The sequence below is a fragment of the Copidosoma floridanum genome, unplaced genomic scaffold (assembly GCF_036245765.1).
Source record: "Copidosoma floridanum isolate Cflo_tuat_1 unplaced genomic scaffold, Cflo_Japanese_pri ptg000009l, whole genome shotgun sequence".
Taxonomy (NCBI): domain Eukaryota; kingdom Metazoa; phylum Arthropoda; class Insecta; order Hymenoptera; family Encyrtidae; genus Copidosoma; species Copidosoma floridanum.
The window spans coordinates 7,686,526-7,706,312 of NW_028321886.1; the positions used below are offsets into that span (position 1 = coordinate 7,686,526).

The 19,787-nt window shown below is 42.1% G+C and overlaps 1 protein-coding gene across 3 annotated transcripts in view; it reads right to left on the minus strand.

Annotated features, from left to right (window-relative positions):
• LOC106635904 (uncharacterized) overlaps positions 1-19,787 on the minus strand; it is a 61,441-nt gene that overhangs the window by 25,900 nt on the left and 15,754 nt on the right. For all 3 annotated transcript variants that reach the window (XM_089589325.1, XM_089589327.1, XM_089589326.1), the window contains exons 3-5: positions 16,271-16,339; positions 6,572-6,911; positions 5,963-6,134 (exon numbers count right to left, since the gene is read on the minus strand). In XM_089589325.1, the coding sequence (XP_089445451.1) occupies positions 5,963-6,134; positions 6,572-6,911; positions 16,271-16,339 (581 nt within the window). The remainder of the gene's footprint in view (positions 1-5,962; positions 6,135-6,571; positions 6,912-16,270; positions 16,340-19,787) is intronic.

Sequence of the window (19,787 nt, forward strand, 5' to 3'; positions counted from 1 at the left end):
TGAAAACATTCCGCAACTACGCGAAATCACGCGATGGATGACTTTAACTTGAATCAAGTGACACGTTGCTACCAATGCTGGGTTTCACAAACCCATATATACACACAGAACGGCCATCGATGATGGCACGTGGCTGGCACGATGAGATTGGTAAACAAAGAGAACATTATAGGATGTTACGGATTCGCTGCGGGTTGAGAGTATTATCGTTGGAATGAGGTTATTTTTTTTATTTAAAATTATGTATACAGGGACTAAGATCGAGGACAACAAGGGGTGACGTGAGCTCTATGACGTGATCTAGTTGGATCATCAGAGTGAAGAAAAATTATCGTAACGAAGATCAAAGAATCATTTTTTTTCCCAATGATCTAGAGGACGAGCCTCGAATAAAAATTAACATTAAAAAAAAAAAAAAAAAAAATTATTACTCAGACGAAAGAGGTAAATAACTCGCTTCGTACACACATACTTTCAGCTGGCAGCAGCGGTAGCAATAGAAGCGTTGGAGGGGAAGAGAGAGAGAGAAAAGAAGGGAGGGGGCGTGCAATAGTAGCACGTGGTATGGTATGGATTCGCGAGGCAAGTCGTCGCTGTGTAGGTACTATAGTATACACACATGTACGCACTGTAGCGGAGAGGGGTTGGAGGGAAGAGAGACGACAATAATATTTTGCTGCTGTATAACACGATCGGGGAAGTAAGCAAGAGAGAAGATGCATGCAAAAGGAGGGAAGGGAAGGGAAAAAGGTCGCCTTGAGATGCGCAAGCGCGGCTGCAGCACGTGCTCGGGTCGTTTCTTCGATATTGGAGCCTCTACATTACCTACACTCACTTGTTAATAAAAAATCATGCCTTTATTTGAACACGTGGCTCACCCGGATTGATTTTCAAACCAATTTCATTTTTTTTTTCTTTAGCTGGTATGATTAGAAAATTTTTACAATCCCATTGAATTATCCAAAGAAAAAAAAAATTAGCTTCGTGATCCCTACAAGGGACCTACTTTTCTTTTATCTCGCGTCAAAACAACAAACGGAAAAAATTAGAGTCGCAGTTTGCTGCTTCACAGTGACATACTTATAAACCTAAAAAAAAAAAAAAAAAAAGAAAAAAAAACCACTAGTTGATAATACGTGTACGTTATCACTACGCGCAGGCGAGCATTAACTCCTGACGTAATGTAGGATGTACCAACTGGTGTTATAGTGATGCTAATACGCATAATATGCGTAATGCTCAGCTGGAAGCTTCTTTATCTCAATACCTCTCTCTCGCTCCAGGATCACTATGTGTGCGTACACAATCAAGTTAATTATCATTCTTCGCGGAACTACACCTTTCTACTGTGAAGAAAAAAAAAATACAACCCCGATTACCAATACCTGAACGCATTAGCATGGACTGCAATCGTATGCGTTGGTATCAGCACGTGGCGTGTGAAAAAAAAGGGGGTGTATAAGTATGCGAAGAATTTCTTCACGAGTCATCCTTTGCTTTATTGCAATGCTGCTTACATGCTCCGTTTATTTCTTAAAGGAGAAAGGAAAAAAAAATGTATTTATGTAATCAACCTTAGCATTGAAAAATTCTGTTCTAAAATAGTATCTTGACGAATCTGCGTAGCCACACGTAAAAAGCAGCACCGACCATCAACTGCGTCTCAAAAATTCATACCTACACGACGACGCATACAAACGCACGTTCGTTCATCGCCGTCGTAAATGCTTATACACATACCTACGTGCCGGTCGACACGCTGCCGATGGCCGCGCTCGCGTTAGCTATTCATATATATATATATACACAACTCGGGTATGCGCTCATAGCTGGTGAGTCCCAGGGTTTCTTTTTTTTTTTTTTTTTTTTTTTTTCAAACCTCTGCACATAATCGCACAGCGTGTAGCAGAGCTACACACATAACTACCAATATACTATATATATATTAACGTACGCGCAATAGCTATTTCTTCTTCGTCTTCTGCATCTCCAACTGACAAAGAGAGTTGTAGAGCGCGCAGGTGTCTCTCCCGGTCACGTGGCGGGCGCGGAGAGCACCCGATTGTTTGCTCGCGTGTCTCGGAGCATGACGCGTTGACCGTATTGTGCCATTACGTATTCATCGTTTTTTTTTTTTTTTTTTCAAAATAGGTGTATTTAGCCCAGGAACAATCACCATTTGTCATGAGATTCGCGTGCGAACCTATACTCGTCGCACTTTACAATTATAATTATAATATAACTAGCAGCCCCCCGTCTCGGCTTCGCCCGAGACTTACTAAATAAAACACCGTAGTGTGTTGACATGTAATGTGAAACATTTTCAGTTAGAAATTTTACATATATTCCTGATACATCTCAGAACAAAAATCTTCTTATAAAAACATAATTTTTGGGAATCCATATAGTTTATTTGGTCAAACAATAAGGTGTAAAAATTCAAAAAAATAATTATGCTGAAAAGTACCGTGCGTTCTTTATGCCATAAAATAATCGGTGGCCATAAGAAGCCGTTGATTTACAGTTTTTCCCGTGTAATTCACGAAAAGGGCTATTTTTTAAAGCTGTTAAGATTTTAAAACCCCAAAAAATATATATTAAAAAAATTTTTTTTCTCATATCTCACAACTTTATTACCAGAGCAACAAAGTCCTGGACCTTAAACCCTACATTTTTATTGCCACAAAAACACAAATACATTTTCTACTCATTAAAAAATCTGAAGTAGGATCTTTAAAGATTTCAGAGATTGCTGTGAGGGTACAATAAATTAAAAGCTGATCTCTCACGTAATGGACTCTTTAGTTGTCGATTTTGACGCTGCTGTTTTAATCTCGATAAAATTTCTGCGTCAGTTTCTTGACGCCGAAGTAAAATTGTATTTATTAGATACACTTGAAGTTTTTCTTCCAATTCACCCTCTTGCGACTTTTGGCATGCTTAAAATTTTTGTGACCCCTAAAGTGTGTTTTCTGTCAACTTTGTTAAGTTCTACTATATTTGTTGGCAAGGTAGTTCAACGTCCGATGGCCCTAAAAAAAAACTGGTGAGCTTCTTAAGTTAACTCTTTCTTCGGGAGAAAAATTACAAAGTCCGAAGCTTTGGGGCTAGTTGTAGTGCTCTTTCCCAACGTCTCCCGGTATAACGTCGAAGACGTTGGTGTCTAAAGCACCTTTTTTATTTGCAGATTCAGTTGTTTGGTGATCTTAGACGGGGAGATTGGTTAGTGATACTTGTCCAGTGGAGGCTGTCCCGTTGGCTTAAGTTTTTTTTCCTTCATAGCTGTTATATAGGTTTGCCCAGCGCAGACCTTGGAGAGGATCAGTGATTCCTGGATGAATGCTTAGAGTCGAGAGGGTAGTATAGGGTCGTCGGTCACCGGGTTTTCCAGCCTTGCGAAGAACAACTCCGCAGGTGACGTCTGCTAGTGAATGGCTGACTTGGTTTAATAGTGCCCGTCTTTAGTTAATATGGTCTTTTAGTCGACGAATCGCTTCCGGAAATGGTAGTAAAAATGTATTTTTTGGCAAGGTAGTTTACACTTAGGTGGATCCTAAAAAGAACCGATAAAATTGATGGTTAAGTAGGGAACGTAAATACTTATAATGGCCCTAAAAAGCGCCAGTGGTAAACCTTCCAGGCTATTCTTTATTATTATTCCTGATGATAAAGAGCTGGCTACGGGTTGCTTGATTCTTACCCAGGGAGTCTCGATGTATGGAGACTGTGATAGAGGGAGGTACGCCGCTGACCAAAGAATATCTCGTCTTCGGGTCGTTCCCCGGATAACCAACCGCTCATCGTTAGACGGGAACATGTGGGTAAGCGCGTTGGGGACGCGACGACCAAGAAGGTAACCGTTGTGGCTGCCCATGCCCCTTAGAGATGTTTTTCCCTGGCTTATATTTGTAGTCAAAATTGCTCTTACTGCATCAGGTGGGATGGTGGGACTGCCACACAACTCTGTAGAGATGGTGCTTGGTGCAGATCGTGCTCTGGCTAGATATGTCTCCTAGTATTATGCCAGAGACGTCATCATTTGGAATTAATTTTTTTTTTGATCGCACTCGTCGAGATTCAGGGTGAATGGACACCCAGGTCCCTTCCCCCTTACAGAAGAGTGTCGTCCGTAACTGGGATACCCAGCTGCAAGACTTTCATCAGCATGCTCTGTACAGTTCGTTGAACTGCGTGAGTACTTCTGCATCAATATCGAGACGCTCCGGCTTATTATAACCATACTTTTTTAATTCTGTTGCAGGTAGCCTCGATTTTATGTCGACGCCACCTAGCGGATTTCACTGAACTAAAGTGAAAAGCTGGCGTATTTTTGCAAAACTTTGAGCTCATTTATTGCTATTGTTATTAAATTTTTTATGATAAAAACTTTACTAAAACCATCTAGGGAGTATCATGAATCAGTGTGCAAAATTTCAGCAAAATCGGTTCAGTAGTTTTCGCGGTTAGCGATTACAACGGTTTTAGCGACTTTGCTTTATATATTAGTAAGAGTAAGATATTACATCGGACGAGCATTATGTAAAATTCGGTTGAGCTCGCTGATAATGTATAATATACATAAAAGCACGAACAGGGTGTGTATATCGTCGTCGAAAGCCACTGCGGTATGTATATAATGCGTGCGATAAAGTGTCTTACCGGCAATTGTCTGTTACTACTGATACCACTGCCATTGACTGTTACTACTTAATTGTACCACATGCGAAATAAGAATCGTCGGCAATAGAGAGGCTTCCACACAGTAATCACTGCACAGATTAAATAATCCTATTGATACGGAGAAAAATAGCGGGTGTAAATTTCATCGTGGTAATAAACGCCGGTCGCCTTGTGCAAGGACGAATCAATTCCGACCCTTGTATGCATGTGCGTTTAACGAAAGTTTATTGGCTGCGAGTCGAATGAAAAAAAAAAAAAGAACGCGCCATTACGTAATAATAACGAACGGACGTGCAGCTCGGCGTCGGTGGGCGATAACATATACAGGGTCTTGTCGTTTTTTTTGTTTCCCTTCGGACTAGGGGGGGTTATTAGCTGCAAAATGACGAAATTCACGGATACGCAAATCCATACGGACAACTCGAGCGAAAAAAGGGAAAAGCACGAGTATAAATCTCGTTTGGCGCGAGAGATAACGACGAGTGTAGTGAAGAGGGAGAGAAAAAAAAACAGCCATCGGCCGGCAAAGGCGCACCGGAGAGAGGCAAACAAAGACCCAGATATTATATACACCCCGAGGTTCGTCTGCAAGCGCGTTCGCGTACACATACACAGGTTGACTTTCCCCCTCCGACGAGTAACAGTCGGTTCGAGCGCAGAGCCACATGTGGAATCGCACAAACCACGAGGTAGCGAGAGAGGGAAGGAGCTCGAGCCCGGGGAAGGGGTAAGATTGGCAGAGAAAAAAAAAAACAAGCCGGGCCGGGGAGAGAAGGCTCGGCTGCGCGTGCGCGCACACGTGGACGCCGAACCGACAGACGGACATACACGCGAGCAGAGTCGGAGGAGGAGAGAAAGCTTGAAAGGTCAGGGTACCGAGCGGGGTCGGCCGCCGCCGCTGGCACGAGCAGCCATGCACGTGTTATAATGCGGGTAGACGGCGATGACGCCTCCTGCGGAATTTCTGATTGGAGCGAAAGGTTGCTTATGTGGGCGTGAAATTTTTCGCACACGCATTCATGTGGTGGGATGAACGCAGGTATATTGTTTTACTATAGGGTATCACGTGGATAAAATACAAACACCCGGTTGGCACTAATATTATGTTGGTACGTGCGTGCAGTGAACCAAACGTATTATTGCATACGCAGGGGAGATGATGGGACCAAATATCGAGAGAGAGAAGGAAACGTTCTCTGCTCGGTGCATAATATATTATATACATCGTATATGGAGTGGAGAATACATAAGACTTTTGTTGAATGAATATTCAGTCACTTACCTTGGTATACGTGACGGCCTCCTTAAGTACGTTAAGATTCGATGTCTTTCTGTTGGTCATTCCGGGTATCGTCGCCTTCAGCCTGTCGAAACACTCCTTCAGGTGCGCCCGCCTGTTCTTCTCGAGCTTGTTGTGTACCTCCCTCGTGCCCGTGCGAAAACCGCCCGCAACTCTGTACGACATGCACAATTTATTTATTTATTTACTTATAATCATATGTTTTTTTTGTCTTAAAATGTCTACGTTAGGCTTGGATTATCGCGTTTCAGGAATGATATACACGGAAAAAGAAAAAAACTTACTACGATGTAATTTCTAAGTGAATGGAAGTAGCAAAGGGATTTTCATCAACATTGCACAAATGATAAAGCTATTTAATATATTTTTTTTCCATCACAAGACCCTTAGATCCGGGAGAAAAAAATGCGAAGGTTGTAAGGAATCCAACGCAAGTAGAAAAATCCGAAATATGGTCAGACTGCCGCCATGAAGCGAATCGAACAAAAAAAAATAGTGAACCGACAGTCGGCTTTTGAAAAACTTACTAATAAATAATAGTTATTAAAGAAAAAGAAAGGAAGAAAAAAAAAAAAAAAAAAAAAAACGTACCCGTTGCTGCTGCGTGACTTTTTCTCCTCCGAGGGGCCATTATCCGCGTTCCCACTGCCGGACGATAGGCTGTGATTGGAGTTGGAATTGTGCTGGCTGTCGATAAAGTGACTGCTTGTGATGACGCCCTCGTGTTGCTGGTGCTCATTGTACCGGTGGATATCCGCCGACGAGACGAGATTCGTCGGATTCGTCGATTCCTGGCTTGGCGAGTTGGCGATCGTCGGGCTAACTTCCGGGCCGGCGACCAACTCCGACGACGTGAACAATGGCGAATGCAAGGGCTTTTGGCTCTTGCCGTTGATCGCCTGGTGCTCGTTCACCTCGCTCAGCTCATCTTCTGTCAACAAAGAAACAAAAACAAACCAATAACCCCAACTTAATCTAAGACCTTTCAGGGTTTTTTCACAACAATCGATGGAATATATATATATATTATTTTCATGCTAGTTTTTTTCGTTTGACTTTCAACACACTGTGCCTAATTTCAAGTGGTTGAATGGCCTCAGAATTACTAAACTTTTCTACGCTGCTAAACGAATCAACCAAAAAAGGTTGATCTCCATTGAGTCTCCTTTACAGTACACCGAGGAAAAAAAAAAAAAAAAAAAAAAAAATCAGCAACATTGTAGCAAACGTTCGGTAAATGGTACAAGTATAGCAGCATCAGTGGCAGACGGGCGTGCCAACAGGCACGATAATAAAATCGAACGACCCATTTAGCGTTTCCCTTCCCTTCCAGTAACCTCCTCACACTTGCGCGAGCGCACATGTATCCTCACACACAGCGTAATATACAAGTACCACCACCACCACTATCATGATCACTGGCAACGCAACTCATTCTGGGCTGCAACGCTGAATGACCGTCGTGCTACCACCGCCACCGGCTCGGTTCGTCTAATATTAGCTACCGGTCGGCGAGTTACTTGTTCTCCTCCTTACAGCGCTAAATACCCACACCCTCGTACTTACTTAGCGAGAGATAGAAGTAAAAGTGCTGCTTTTGTTTTATAAGAATATTTATATATACATAGTAGGTACCCTAAAGTGGCTATGATAATTATTTATTTCACTGTTACAACGATTTCGTTGAATCAAAGGTTAAAAAAAGGGGGTGGAAGTATAAAAATTTTTTTTTGGTCCTTAATACGATAGCTAGAAAGTACGAAAGCAACAAGGACGACAGATAGGCCTTGTTTTAGAAAAAAATCAGAGGGTCCACCGGATGGGTCTAAAATTGAAAAGAGTGGGGAGGGTGTCGAAAAAAGCCGAGAAACGCGCGAAAAGCGAGCAGAACAAGAGCGGAAGTACAGAAGGAGAGGTATGCCCCCGAGTGCTGTCGGTTTAAATCAGCCGAGGTGGCACGTGTGCGCTCTCATTCATCCGTACACACCACCGTCATGTTTACGCGAGGGAGAGAGAAGAGGACGAGCTCTCGCTTTTTTTTTTTTTTTTTTTTTTTTTTTCGCTGTATGCACTGCACCGAGACGAGATCGCTTCTGAGATCTATTTTCAAATTGTTCCGAGCTGTTTGTGTGCGCGTGGTAAGACACGCGGAAATTGTTGGATGCACGCGAAGGGGACACGTTGCGTGGTTTCGTATATACACGTGGATTGGGTTTTTTTCATCATCTTCTTTTTTTTTTTTTTTTTTTTAGGAAATACCCAAGAGGTAGGTAAGTGCGTCATGGATTGACACAGGGTTGTTGTAAGTAATTAAAATATTTAGACACGTGCAAAGTACAATGGGTTATTTGAACACTTAAATTAATAGAACATTTTATACAATTAGCAGTGAAAACTATACGTTTGACAAAGACAAAGTACCTTCGAGCAATGAGTCGCTGTAATTTAACAACTGATATAATGTTTGTTTGGACAGATTAGTAGGTACGCGTGTGTGTAATTATTTTTATCATTCATTTCGGATAAATGTCCAAAGTGATTGGTTTAGAGATTTTATATATGTGTGTACGTCGAGTATATAAATATTTATTAAAGAACAATCAAATTTTTAAACTTGAACACGCGCCAACTGTAAAAAAAGGCGTGACATCTGATTTTCTTTCTTTCATTTTTTTCTTAAATCAAGAAGAACAGGCTGATTAAAAAATTCATGAGTTTTTAGGGGAACACAAGCAAATCCAATAATTTTGATCGAGTTGCGAGAGTACAGTCACATACCTCCCGATACTCGTTAAACGAGCTTTCACGACGCAAAGTAAGACGTGACGAGACGTTGAAAGCAAAGCACAGTAATGACAAAAAAAAAAGCCCACGCGACGCGAGTCCCCCACAATACAGCTGGAATCGATCACACCGGTGATTATGCAACCGGCACGCGTACAGCTGAGTATACGTATAAGTACACATCCGAAATGACAAAATTCATTACGTTGTGCCTTAAGCAGGTATGGCAGCAAAAAAAAAGTACGGTTGACGAAAAAGAAAAAGTGGCCCACGCCAGCAGAGCGGCGGAGGGAGAGAGAGACGAGATTCCGCGAACGAAAGAGGGATCTTCGAGTAATCGGGCTTGATGATTATTCCCCTCTGGCTTATTAAAATTTTTAATTTCAATGCGTCGGCCACGACGGGCACTTTTTTTTTCGTCTCTTGCTTTGTGCTTTGGTTTTTCGCTCTCCTCGCCCTGGCCATTTGGTGTATTCTGTACACTCCGCGTTCGGGTTTTTGTCTGGCTCGCACGATCAACGAGCCTTGATTACCCGAAAAACGCAAAGTGGACATCAAAACGAGCTCTGGTTTGTGAATCCGAGTCCGCAAAAAACACAAATACCCGGGGCTTTCTGCTCTTTTTTCCCTTAACAATTGATTATCGTATTGATTTGCAAATTAACACGCAGTAAACTGTATAAAAAAAAAAAAAATAACATACGTCGATCCCTAATACGAGACTGATTACGTCGTTGTACAGAAAGTACGCTTCGCGATAACGAAAATGTGTATGGATAAGATTTCGTCTCATGGTCAAGTTAATATATTTCAGTGCCAGTTTAGAAACGATTTTCAGCTTTATTATTATTATTATTTTTTTTTTTAATCTGCACGTCAAGTGAAAAAGAAAAAAAAGAAAAAAGTCGAAACCAGATATTTTTTGATACCACAGTGACGACGACGTGGGTGACCTTGCAAAACGTGTCAATTGATTGTATTATCAACGTTGGGACATTTTCTCTCTAAACTTTCAAAAAAAAAAAACTACGTACACAGCAAATTTAAATAGAGCATATTACTTTGTTTAAATCATTGGTAAACATTTCAAATACAATCAACATTTGAGTGGCTGAGTGGATATCCTATAATCACCACAATGTTTCACAATTTCGCTACAGTGAAACTCTTGGCGAGCAGACAGCGGAAATTTCCACTATTTAAAATTTTATGAAATGATTCAGACTGAAACCCCCCCCCCTCCTTTCCTCGCGCGCTTTATTTATTTAATCTCAATTATACAGTTAAACTATGTTTTATTTGACGATTGGATAAACAATCACCGCGTTGACGTGCTTCGCCGAGAGACGATAGTAGCCGGTGCAACGAACTGTTTATCCTTGTGCACTGGACGAACTATCGGTCGTTTTTTGTTGTTGATAACTAATTATACCCGTTGTCGAGTAAATGAAACACAAATAAAATTTCTTGTACAAAACGCTGCACCCAGCAAGACAAAAATCGAGCGTTTCAGGCCTCGGAGTCGATCGAAAATTAAAAACGCAGCGGTCGATATGCAAGTCGAAGATACGAACTTTTTTTTTTTTTTTTTACTTATCTTTAGTCAATGTCAAAGTCGAACATTGATAGCATTAGAAAAATGCTTTTGTTCGCTTTTTATTTTTCGATCGTCCGGCTGCGTGAGTTGATACGCGATTCACCTAGAAATTTTATCTCGTAGCATAATGGATTTTTTTTTTTTTTTTTTTTTCATCATCGCATATCCCTCGCGTTCACGTGGTACGCAACTTTGTTATTAGAAGAATCTATACAGGATGGGTGTCATCACGAGGGAAAAATTACCAACAAACTTTGGGAGTTTGGCGCGAAAAAGAAAGCAACGAAGAATCAAGAGCCAATTTCTTCGGGGGAAAGGGAACTATGGAGAAGGAAAAGGTGTTGGCACCCGTTGTGTATATATGTATACATATATGTATGTAAGGGGAGGCAAATAATCGTCTTGGTCGCCGGCCAAGCGAAATAACGTTAAAATTAGCCTGGACCTGGTCTCGTTTGTATATCGACACGCGGCCGAGATTATTTGCTGCCTCGTGTGTCTGCGCTGCCGATGTTGCTCTTCGCGCACCTACTTTCGCTTTTACGCGGTTTCTGCCAATCGGTGAGTACACGTTTGGGGCGCGTTGATCTCAATTGCCGGAATTTCCGCGATTCACCTGGAAGCATGACAATTTTTTTATTTCATCACTTGGTCCGAGTACTCGATCCAAGTAGAAAATGAAATCGACATCACCCACGGCGAAGTTCTTCCTTGTTCCTCGTTAATCGCTCAATGATAATGCGGTTCTACGCGTGCATGTATATACACGTCTTCGGAGTCGTTTATTGTGACTTTGTGATAAACACGATGTGACCTAGTGCACTAACCGATATAGATAACTATTTATCGTCGTGTATGTCTTTTTTCTTTTCTTTTATTTGTTATTGCTAATTTCATTCCCACGAGAGAAATATAAGGAGTTGATTTGTTGTTAGATGACACGTGGCAAATCATTTTACGGATTTATCATTCATCTCACAAGGTTTTTACAAGATCATGAAAGTAACCCAATAACCCTATAGATGTTTTGAAAGTGACATGTATCTTAAAAATTGCGACTAGTATACTGTATTTTTTTTGCAATGATCCGAGATACCTATGGGAAACACGAGTTCAATACGGTGTTAATCTACTCAGGAAATAAAAAAAGTTTGAGGTAGACGATAAATAAGATAAATTTAATGATTAAAAAGAATCGTAGAAGTAGGCAAAGTGAGACTTGAAATTGTAGACGGAAAAAAAAAAAGAAAAAAATTTGTAAGCCATTGAAAAATCCTTTCTGCACTTTTTCCGAAAAGTTTTCAAGATTTTCCCCCACGTGTCTTTATTAGCATCAGAAAAAAGAAATTTTTTTTCGGAAAAAACAAACATTAATTAAAGCAACTACATCCGAACGAAACAACCTTGACTGTTTTTTATCGCTGCTCGCGATGATGGAATCGTTTCTCCAAAGTAATCCGTTTCTACCTTTCTTACAGACCGTCGAGATAAAACCAACAACCGAAATTTGAGCAAAATGTTAATTATAATTTTCTTTCGTCTCAGTCATCATCATCATCAAATGTATGATCGTCACACAATTTTATCTCTTATCAGAGACGTGATATAACATAATTTCAAGTTCATTCGTGAAACGAAGACGAAGGTCAACCGCATACTTGTCGTATATACTATCTGTTTTCAGTCCGTTGCAGTTTTCGGACATAAATTATTCGTATCGGCCAAATTTTCGACATACACCTCCATTAAAACACCACATTGGTCAATATCAAAGCCGACACTGATAATCGAATGTTTTGGGCTTACAGGAGCGGCATAAAAATGATCCTCGAATCGTGAAATCTACGAACGAGCTGCTCGATCGGTACCTACTCCTCTGCTGGAGGACGAAAACACGTCCCTGTATTGTTATGATTGTTATTAATATTGTGAGTGCCAATTCTCGAAGTTTCGGCGTTGCATGCAGACGCGCTTTCTAAAAGCCGACCCAAGGCCAGTGAAGTTGGAGGGGAAATCTTCCTGCTTGGGAATGTTCGATACGTACAATGGTGGGCCGACCCAACGATCGACGAGCACAAGATTACAATTCATCGCGCTCGTCTACCCACGACCTCTTCCCCCACCCCTTTTCTGTGTATGTGCGAAATTTACGATGGCGCTCGATTAAATGTAGAGCTAGCAAAAAAAAAAAAAAAAAAGAACTTTCCCCGCAAAAGTGTTCAAGAGAGCTTTCGCCCGTGCATGTATATACACACCCCCGCGCAAAAGACGCGCTTGTGTGAGGGTTTATTTTAAATTGTGATTTTCCTCCTTTTTTTCTTTCGCCGAAGCGTCGAATAACCGAGGGAACCGCGTATATATATATATATATATATATTGCACGCATTTAGTTTTGCAAACTTACGTCAGCGCCTGTGGATTATACTTTTAAAAATAAACCCTACGGGATGTTACGCGCGCGCAAAAAAAAAAAGAAGAGTTTATCCGACTTTGCGAAAAAAAACAAAAAAAAAAAACAGAAAAAAAAAGTCTTTTGGCCAACGCGGCACTTATTTATATACACGCGACGCGGTCGAAATAAATCCCATTGCGTCCGTCTGACATTGATTATCTCCGAATCATCGAATCGAGAAAGAAGGGGGGGGGGGAAATGAGCAAAAGTCGCCTTTGCGCATCCTCACCCAACAGATAGTGCAGAATCCATTTTTTCTTGGGCGGTGGGGGCGTCCGGCCTTGAATCCTCGTCTCCTGCCCGTCTGCCCGGCTCCTCTTCTCAACCCTCGCGCTCTCCTCCTCCTTGGCCGCGCAGAGGTGGTGAAAATGTTCCTGTCTAGCGTCGCCGTTGTTGTTGTTGTTGCTCGTAACGTTGACATTGTTGCTGTTAGCCATCATCGCGGGAGCAACACCGGGGTTGCTGCCGCTGCTGAGCCGAGGGTAAGCCGCTTCGCTCATCAGAAGTACGCCCATTTTCTTCGGGACTATGGTTTAGGGATTCCCGCTTGTTTCACTCGTACAACGGTTCGCGGCTTGTGAAACGACCTTCGAGCGCATCGGCAACTTTTTTCAGATCCGGAACACACGTCCTTGCGAATCGTCTTTCGCGCGCACCAAGCCAATTTCCTCAAGATTTATCCGCGTAACGACACCAAGTTCAAGCAAAAGTTTATTGATTTGCAACAACAACAACAATAGCACCAACGACGTTGGATAACGTCAATTGCATAACTCCACTTGTTGAAAAAGTATATAGTACGGGACTCTGTGGTCCTTTGATTTTTTTTTCTGCCAGCCAAACCCCGTTGCTTTTTTTTTGTTTTGCCCCACTTGTTTTAGATCGAGGTGTAAGTTAATCCTTGGGTGCAAACAGCAGAGAACAATTGGAGTATACTTTGGGGAGGGGAGGAAGGGGACCGATTTCGGGAGTATAGCTCGTGCCTCGCTGGACACGACTGCGGTATCCGTCCTTGGTGCGCGGTCCGATCGGTTTATCTCTCCACCGGTTGTGAGAGCCCCTCCACTTCGAATGGCACTCGAAACGAGGGGTAAAAACGTGTGTGTGGGAGAGAAAAAAAAAGAAGAGAAATCTCCAAAATAAATAAAAGCCGGTGTCCTAAAACGAGGAGGTATGTCTGCCTCGCAGACGAATAGTCAGACGAACAGGCGGATGGATGTAGCTTTGTACATACATGTAAAGGAGACAAAGTGACACGCGAGGAAGGGGTGAAAGCTTGCAAGCTCGGGTGTGCGTGTGTGTGTGTGTAGGTCGCGGTGGCGAGAGTCGCGACGGCCGACTAAAGTGCCAACTAGAGTGAGCACGGTTTCCAACCTGGGAAGCAAAGAGGAGGAGGAGGATGATACGATGACGCGCGCGCGACTCTCTATCTCGCGCGCCCCACCCTTCTGACGCCTCTGCTACTGTGCGCGTGTATACACATGCCCCGGTACACGTTGTGCCTGTTTTCCCCTTCTTCTTTGACTACATTAACATATATACTGTGCTACCGATTCACAAGACTTTATTTTGCTTTTTTTTTTTTTTTTTTTTTTTCCTTACATTCGTTCTCGCTTCTCTTCTTTCGTACATCCCTTCCACTTTTTCTTGACGACTACGCCTTTTACACTGTCACGTGTACATTATATCTGTACACTTTTTCTTGAGATTTCGCTATACCAGCTGATTCGCTTATAAGCACGTACCAACTTCCCCCCCCCCTTTTTTTCCAAAGCTGTTGGAAATAAAAAGTTGAGCAACAGCTTCGTTTTTTTTTTTTTTTTTTTTTTTTTTTTCCTTTGATTTTAACTCGAATTTCTACAAAACTCGAGGAGCCGAGAGTGTACGAAATGTAAATGTCGTCCGTCTCTCGGGAAAAAGACAGCGCGAGAGTCCAAAAATCCTTGACGCGCTGTTCTCGCGTTCAGGGCCGAATTCGCCATTGGCTTCGTGCTGTGCTCTTCTTGATATCGAGAGGTTTTTCAAGTTCAAATCAGTTTCAGGTAAAATTGTACCGTACAAGTGACGACTAAAAAATTTGGTTTTTTTTATCATTGGTCACTAACAGCAAGAGAGTAATTAAAGAAAATCACATAATGGCAGCGAATACTCTTAATGTATGTATGGTTGTAACATACATTGTCAATATATAAAATTAAAATATTGCGTGTAAAACAAAGTGTATACTTGTATATACACGTGTGTAATGTCACAATGAGCGAAACGTGATGTTCGCGCTCCGAATCTCTTGTCAAAGCTTATCTTATCCGCGTGAGTTATCGCAAGAATTTTTTGCAAACCGGGACGCACGAGTATACGTACCATGAGAGAGAAGCGAAGAAGACTATGAAGAGGAATAATGAGAGAAAAAAAAAGAAACGCCCCATACGCACGCATAGAGTGAGAATATGGTCTCTCGCTTCGGTTGGCACACATCACCTCGCGAAAGCTATCCTCGTCGCAAGAGGCGCACAACTCTCCTGTACACACAGGCCTGCCTGGGGGCGGCTGTATGGTTTTAAAAATAACACCCGGACGAAATCTCTTCAACTTTTTTTTTCGTTTCTTTCTTCTTTCCTCTCACTCTCCTTCGCCATTATGCAAGAGGGGCGAGGTCTTCTTTTCGCCCCACACATCGTGCACGCGTAGCGAAAATGTAAAAATAAAGAGCGATGTGGAGCATAGAACTCATCGTGACGGGGTAAAGAGGGTGTATCGGCGGAGGGTCGGTCGGAGCACGGCGTGTGCAGTGTCTTGGACTGCAAAATCCACCGAGTCTCTGTTGTTTAACATTTCTTATTTCTTTCATCCCGACTTTTCTCAAGTTTATTTATTCGTTTTATTTTATTTTTTCAACTATTTTCAGCGATGTACCGTTACTTTCTTGTTTTTGTAACATTATTGGGTACGAAGGTACGCTTCGCCGAGAGAAAACGGGCTATAGTTTCAACATCCCTGCAAAAAATAATTTAAAAAAAATTTTTTAATCGTAATTTTTCCTTGTATATCAATTCACGATTATTAATTTTAAATAATAGCTCAACTTTTTGAGACAAAAAATTATGAAATACTACTTTTCATTCATTAATTAACAATAAAGATGAGTATAGCCGAATTCTGTCGTGTTTTGTGACACACGTCTGCAACTATAATGCGTGTGCCAAATTGTTCAAAACCTAATTTACATGGCCTAACGAGAACTAAATATCCACCCCAACCATATAATATATAATATACGTTTCACATATACATGCAATACAGTGTACATATAATTTTACGTGATATAATTCAAGTGAGAAGTTAGATTTAACCAATAATAGCATTGTACAATATATATATTTCCATCGAGTGATAAATGATATTGAAAATTGTGAAAAAACCAGGTGACAATAAATGAATAATTCAATAAAATTCTTACCATCTATGATGAGCTTCTCCTCGCAAAAGAACTCGTCCGGCTCCCGCTCCCTCTTTAGGCTCCTGGAAGCTGTGACAAAAAAATCATAGTTTTGATTAGAAATATATATATATATAAATCTAAAAATTCCAATTTACATCGCTAACCTCCCCTACAACATCCCCATTAAAGGTGCAGATCGCAGGGCAAACTTATTTGATCAAAGCGAGATGTATACATCTCATGGGGGATGAACAGAACAGAATCCTCCAGTTCGAACTTACTTCCCCCTTCGAGTAAGTAAAAGCCGCATCGAGGATTTAACGTATCGACGCTAAAAACCCGAGCTACCCCCCCCCCTCCGACCCTTTTTTCTTCTATTTTCCCTTACCAAAACGCACAACATAGGTATTGCAAAAACGATCCAGCTGGCATTCACGCGAAAGAAACGAGTGCGGGGAGCGGTAAAAAAAAAAAAAAAAAAAAAAAAAAAAAAAAAAAAAAAAAAAAAAAAAAAAAAAGAAAAAAAAAGTCGTTTGAATCTACAGGTCGATAGGAGAGGCCTTTAAAAAAATTGAAAGAAGCCAGCAGCGTCGCACACCGGCACGTGTATGTATATATTCACGAAGGAGCGCACGCCGGCCCACCACGTGACCGCACCTCCCCGCCCCGCTGCTTTCATGCCAGAGACGGGGAAGCGAGTGAACGCACACTCGCCCACACACGTATACGAGCGCTCCTCGTGTTTCGCCAAACGGGAGAGAGAGAAAAGAGCGCTCGATGGATTTTGCACATGGCTGTCGGCGGGCGAGTCGTCGGGCACCGCCGATGTCTTTCCAGCACTTTTGTGTTTTTCCTCCCTTTCCCGTTGCTTATATATATATATATGATGTGTATGTATGGGCGACGAGGCTTACAACGGAGCGTGTTATCTCCCCCTCGCGAATCAGCCCCACCCCCTTTCTTCCACCGCATGTCTCCGTGAGATGCTGATTAACAAAATTAACATTGCTATAATTGTACGCGTTTTTGTGTAAAAAATTATTACGTGTATGCCTATATATACAAGGTGCACGCACGTTGCAAGGCAGTACACGCGAGCTCTGATAAGAGGGTAGGGGGGGAGAAGAGGAGGATGTGTATGCGTGCGAGCGCGCACCCATGTGCGAATACATGTGTATGTCTGAAAGAAAAGAGAGAGAGGAGAGCTGGCAACGTCGATTGATCAGGAAAGCCACGCGGCCGGGACGTGGATATGGAAGCGTGAGCAGTAGCGTTGTTAGCCGGGGACAGGGCGCAAGCGCATTACGGGCAAACGTTCGTTACCTGGGGTAATCTGCGAAAAATTGACAGACTTTTTTTTTTCTTTTTCTTTTCGTCAACCACATTCGGGGTATTTTCAGTGGGAGGTGGACCTTTACAGGGCTTCGAACGGGGGTAAATTGGTGTGAAAAATCTAAGACCAAACAAAATCATGATGTTGTGATAACGAATGTCAAAATTTTTTTTTTTTTTTTTCCTAAGGGTTAGTTGGGTATTAAAAATGCGTTTGACAAGGTAGATCGCGAATGAGTACACGAAACGAGACCCATCGAGTCAGATCAAAATTCAATCGATACGACCAATCAAATTTGATCAGTTGTTATGAATTGTTTCAACACTTAAGCGTCAATTTGAAACATAAGTAATTTTTTTTTTTTTCTTTTTTGCAACTAAATACGCAAATTTTTTTTGCAGAATTTCGCGTGTATGGGTATATATATACACGAACATCGTGTCGCTCAGCCGGGAGCCCATGTGCTGAGCTGCAACAGCGACGTCGGTGCCGTCGGTGGTATGATGTATATAAATGTGTCCACACAGCAGCTCGTGTTACTCCGATTTAGCACGACGCCGTGTGTACCTACTTCCTTTGTTACTTTGGATACTAGCGAGATATGGTAACCCGCGTTTGTTACACCAGATTCGACTGACACAACAATAATCGAGACAATAATGATGCTTCTGTCACTTGCACGCATGTATATGCATAAGCGAGAATTACATTTTGGCAGAATTGCCGCATGAGGGGCTAAAAATTCTTTTCAGCAGTAGTATATATACGAACGAGAACAGAATGATAATATTGCTGACCCGGAATGATGTACTTATAGTTAATGGGCTGGCCTTTTCGCAAAGAAAAAAAATCAAGGAATAACAAAAAAAAAAAAAAAAAAAAAAAATAAACAGTGTTATCTCGATCGATTGTCACTGTTGTGCTTGCAGGAAAGTAGTAGATACGGTCAGGCATGGTCAGACGCGCACTCGTTTACGGGCTTCATGGGTACGTACGTACGTACGTAACTATGGAGGGGCTGCTCACTCTTGACTTTTTACCGAGACTTCAAGAGAGCATACAGCTACGATCCTCAATATTCAGCACTTACCTGGGTGTTTCTCTATAATCTCTGTAAAAAAAAAAAAAAAAAAAAAAATTTGGTCATTTGCACGGAGCCCGCGCTCGGGGTGAATCCAGAAATCCATAACTCCATGCATCTCCCCTCGAAAAGAGAGAGAGAGAGAGAGAGAGAGAGAGAGAGATTTGCTTTCCTCGTCCACGCGCAGCCCTTCTTCGCCTTTCCTCCCTTTTCGCCCAAACGCAAAATCGTATATGAAAACTCATTGGCACAACATCAACAACGTGCACAATGTATACAAGCACACGCCCATTCAAGTCCTCCGTATATACGAATAAGGGACAACAAAAAATTAATAGAGCCATCGAATTCCTCGACGTCTCGCTCCAAATACGCGTGTTATGAAAAATCACCCCCTCGTGCATGTACATATATAATACATGTCACGCGGTTAGGCTCCCCCCAGTATAATAGGTTGTTGTACCCAAATAAGTAAGTATATACACACGAGATATAACATACTGTACATCGTACCCACACCCACTACGTGGTGAACAGATAGGCGAGCCCTTCAATGTGTATATATATATATATATAATATACACAGCTGCAGCGCACACCACGTTCTTTCTTCCGGCCGCTTCGCTCTCAGCTGCGCCCGGTTACACACGTCACGTGCGCGTTCCAGCCACCGCGCAAGCGTCGTGTGCATCGGTGCCTTTTTGCGGTCCGTTGCGAAATAAGAGGAGACGAGAGAAGAGGCACACACGCCGCACCGGCTGCGAGTCCTGCACGTCATGTATAAATATACACGGTCGGCGGCTCGCGCTACCTGGACTGCGCATGTCGATCGTGGCAACTGGTAGGTATGTAATATGTATAAATGTTGTAGGTGTAGGCGGCATGGACGTTGGTACGCGCGTGTTCATACATGCGCCTCAGCTGGGTTGTATATTGTTGTCGCTGACTGGACGTACAAGTTTGTAGGCTTATTAACTAAGATTTCGCACGTGCGTGGCTCTACCATTGTCTTTTGCGAAGCAACGATAACTTTCGGAGGGAGGATTCAAAGAACAATAGATGGAATAGCCATCGTCACAATTAAACAGTTGCATTGGTGCATGGGTACACATACCCTTGCA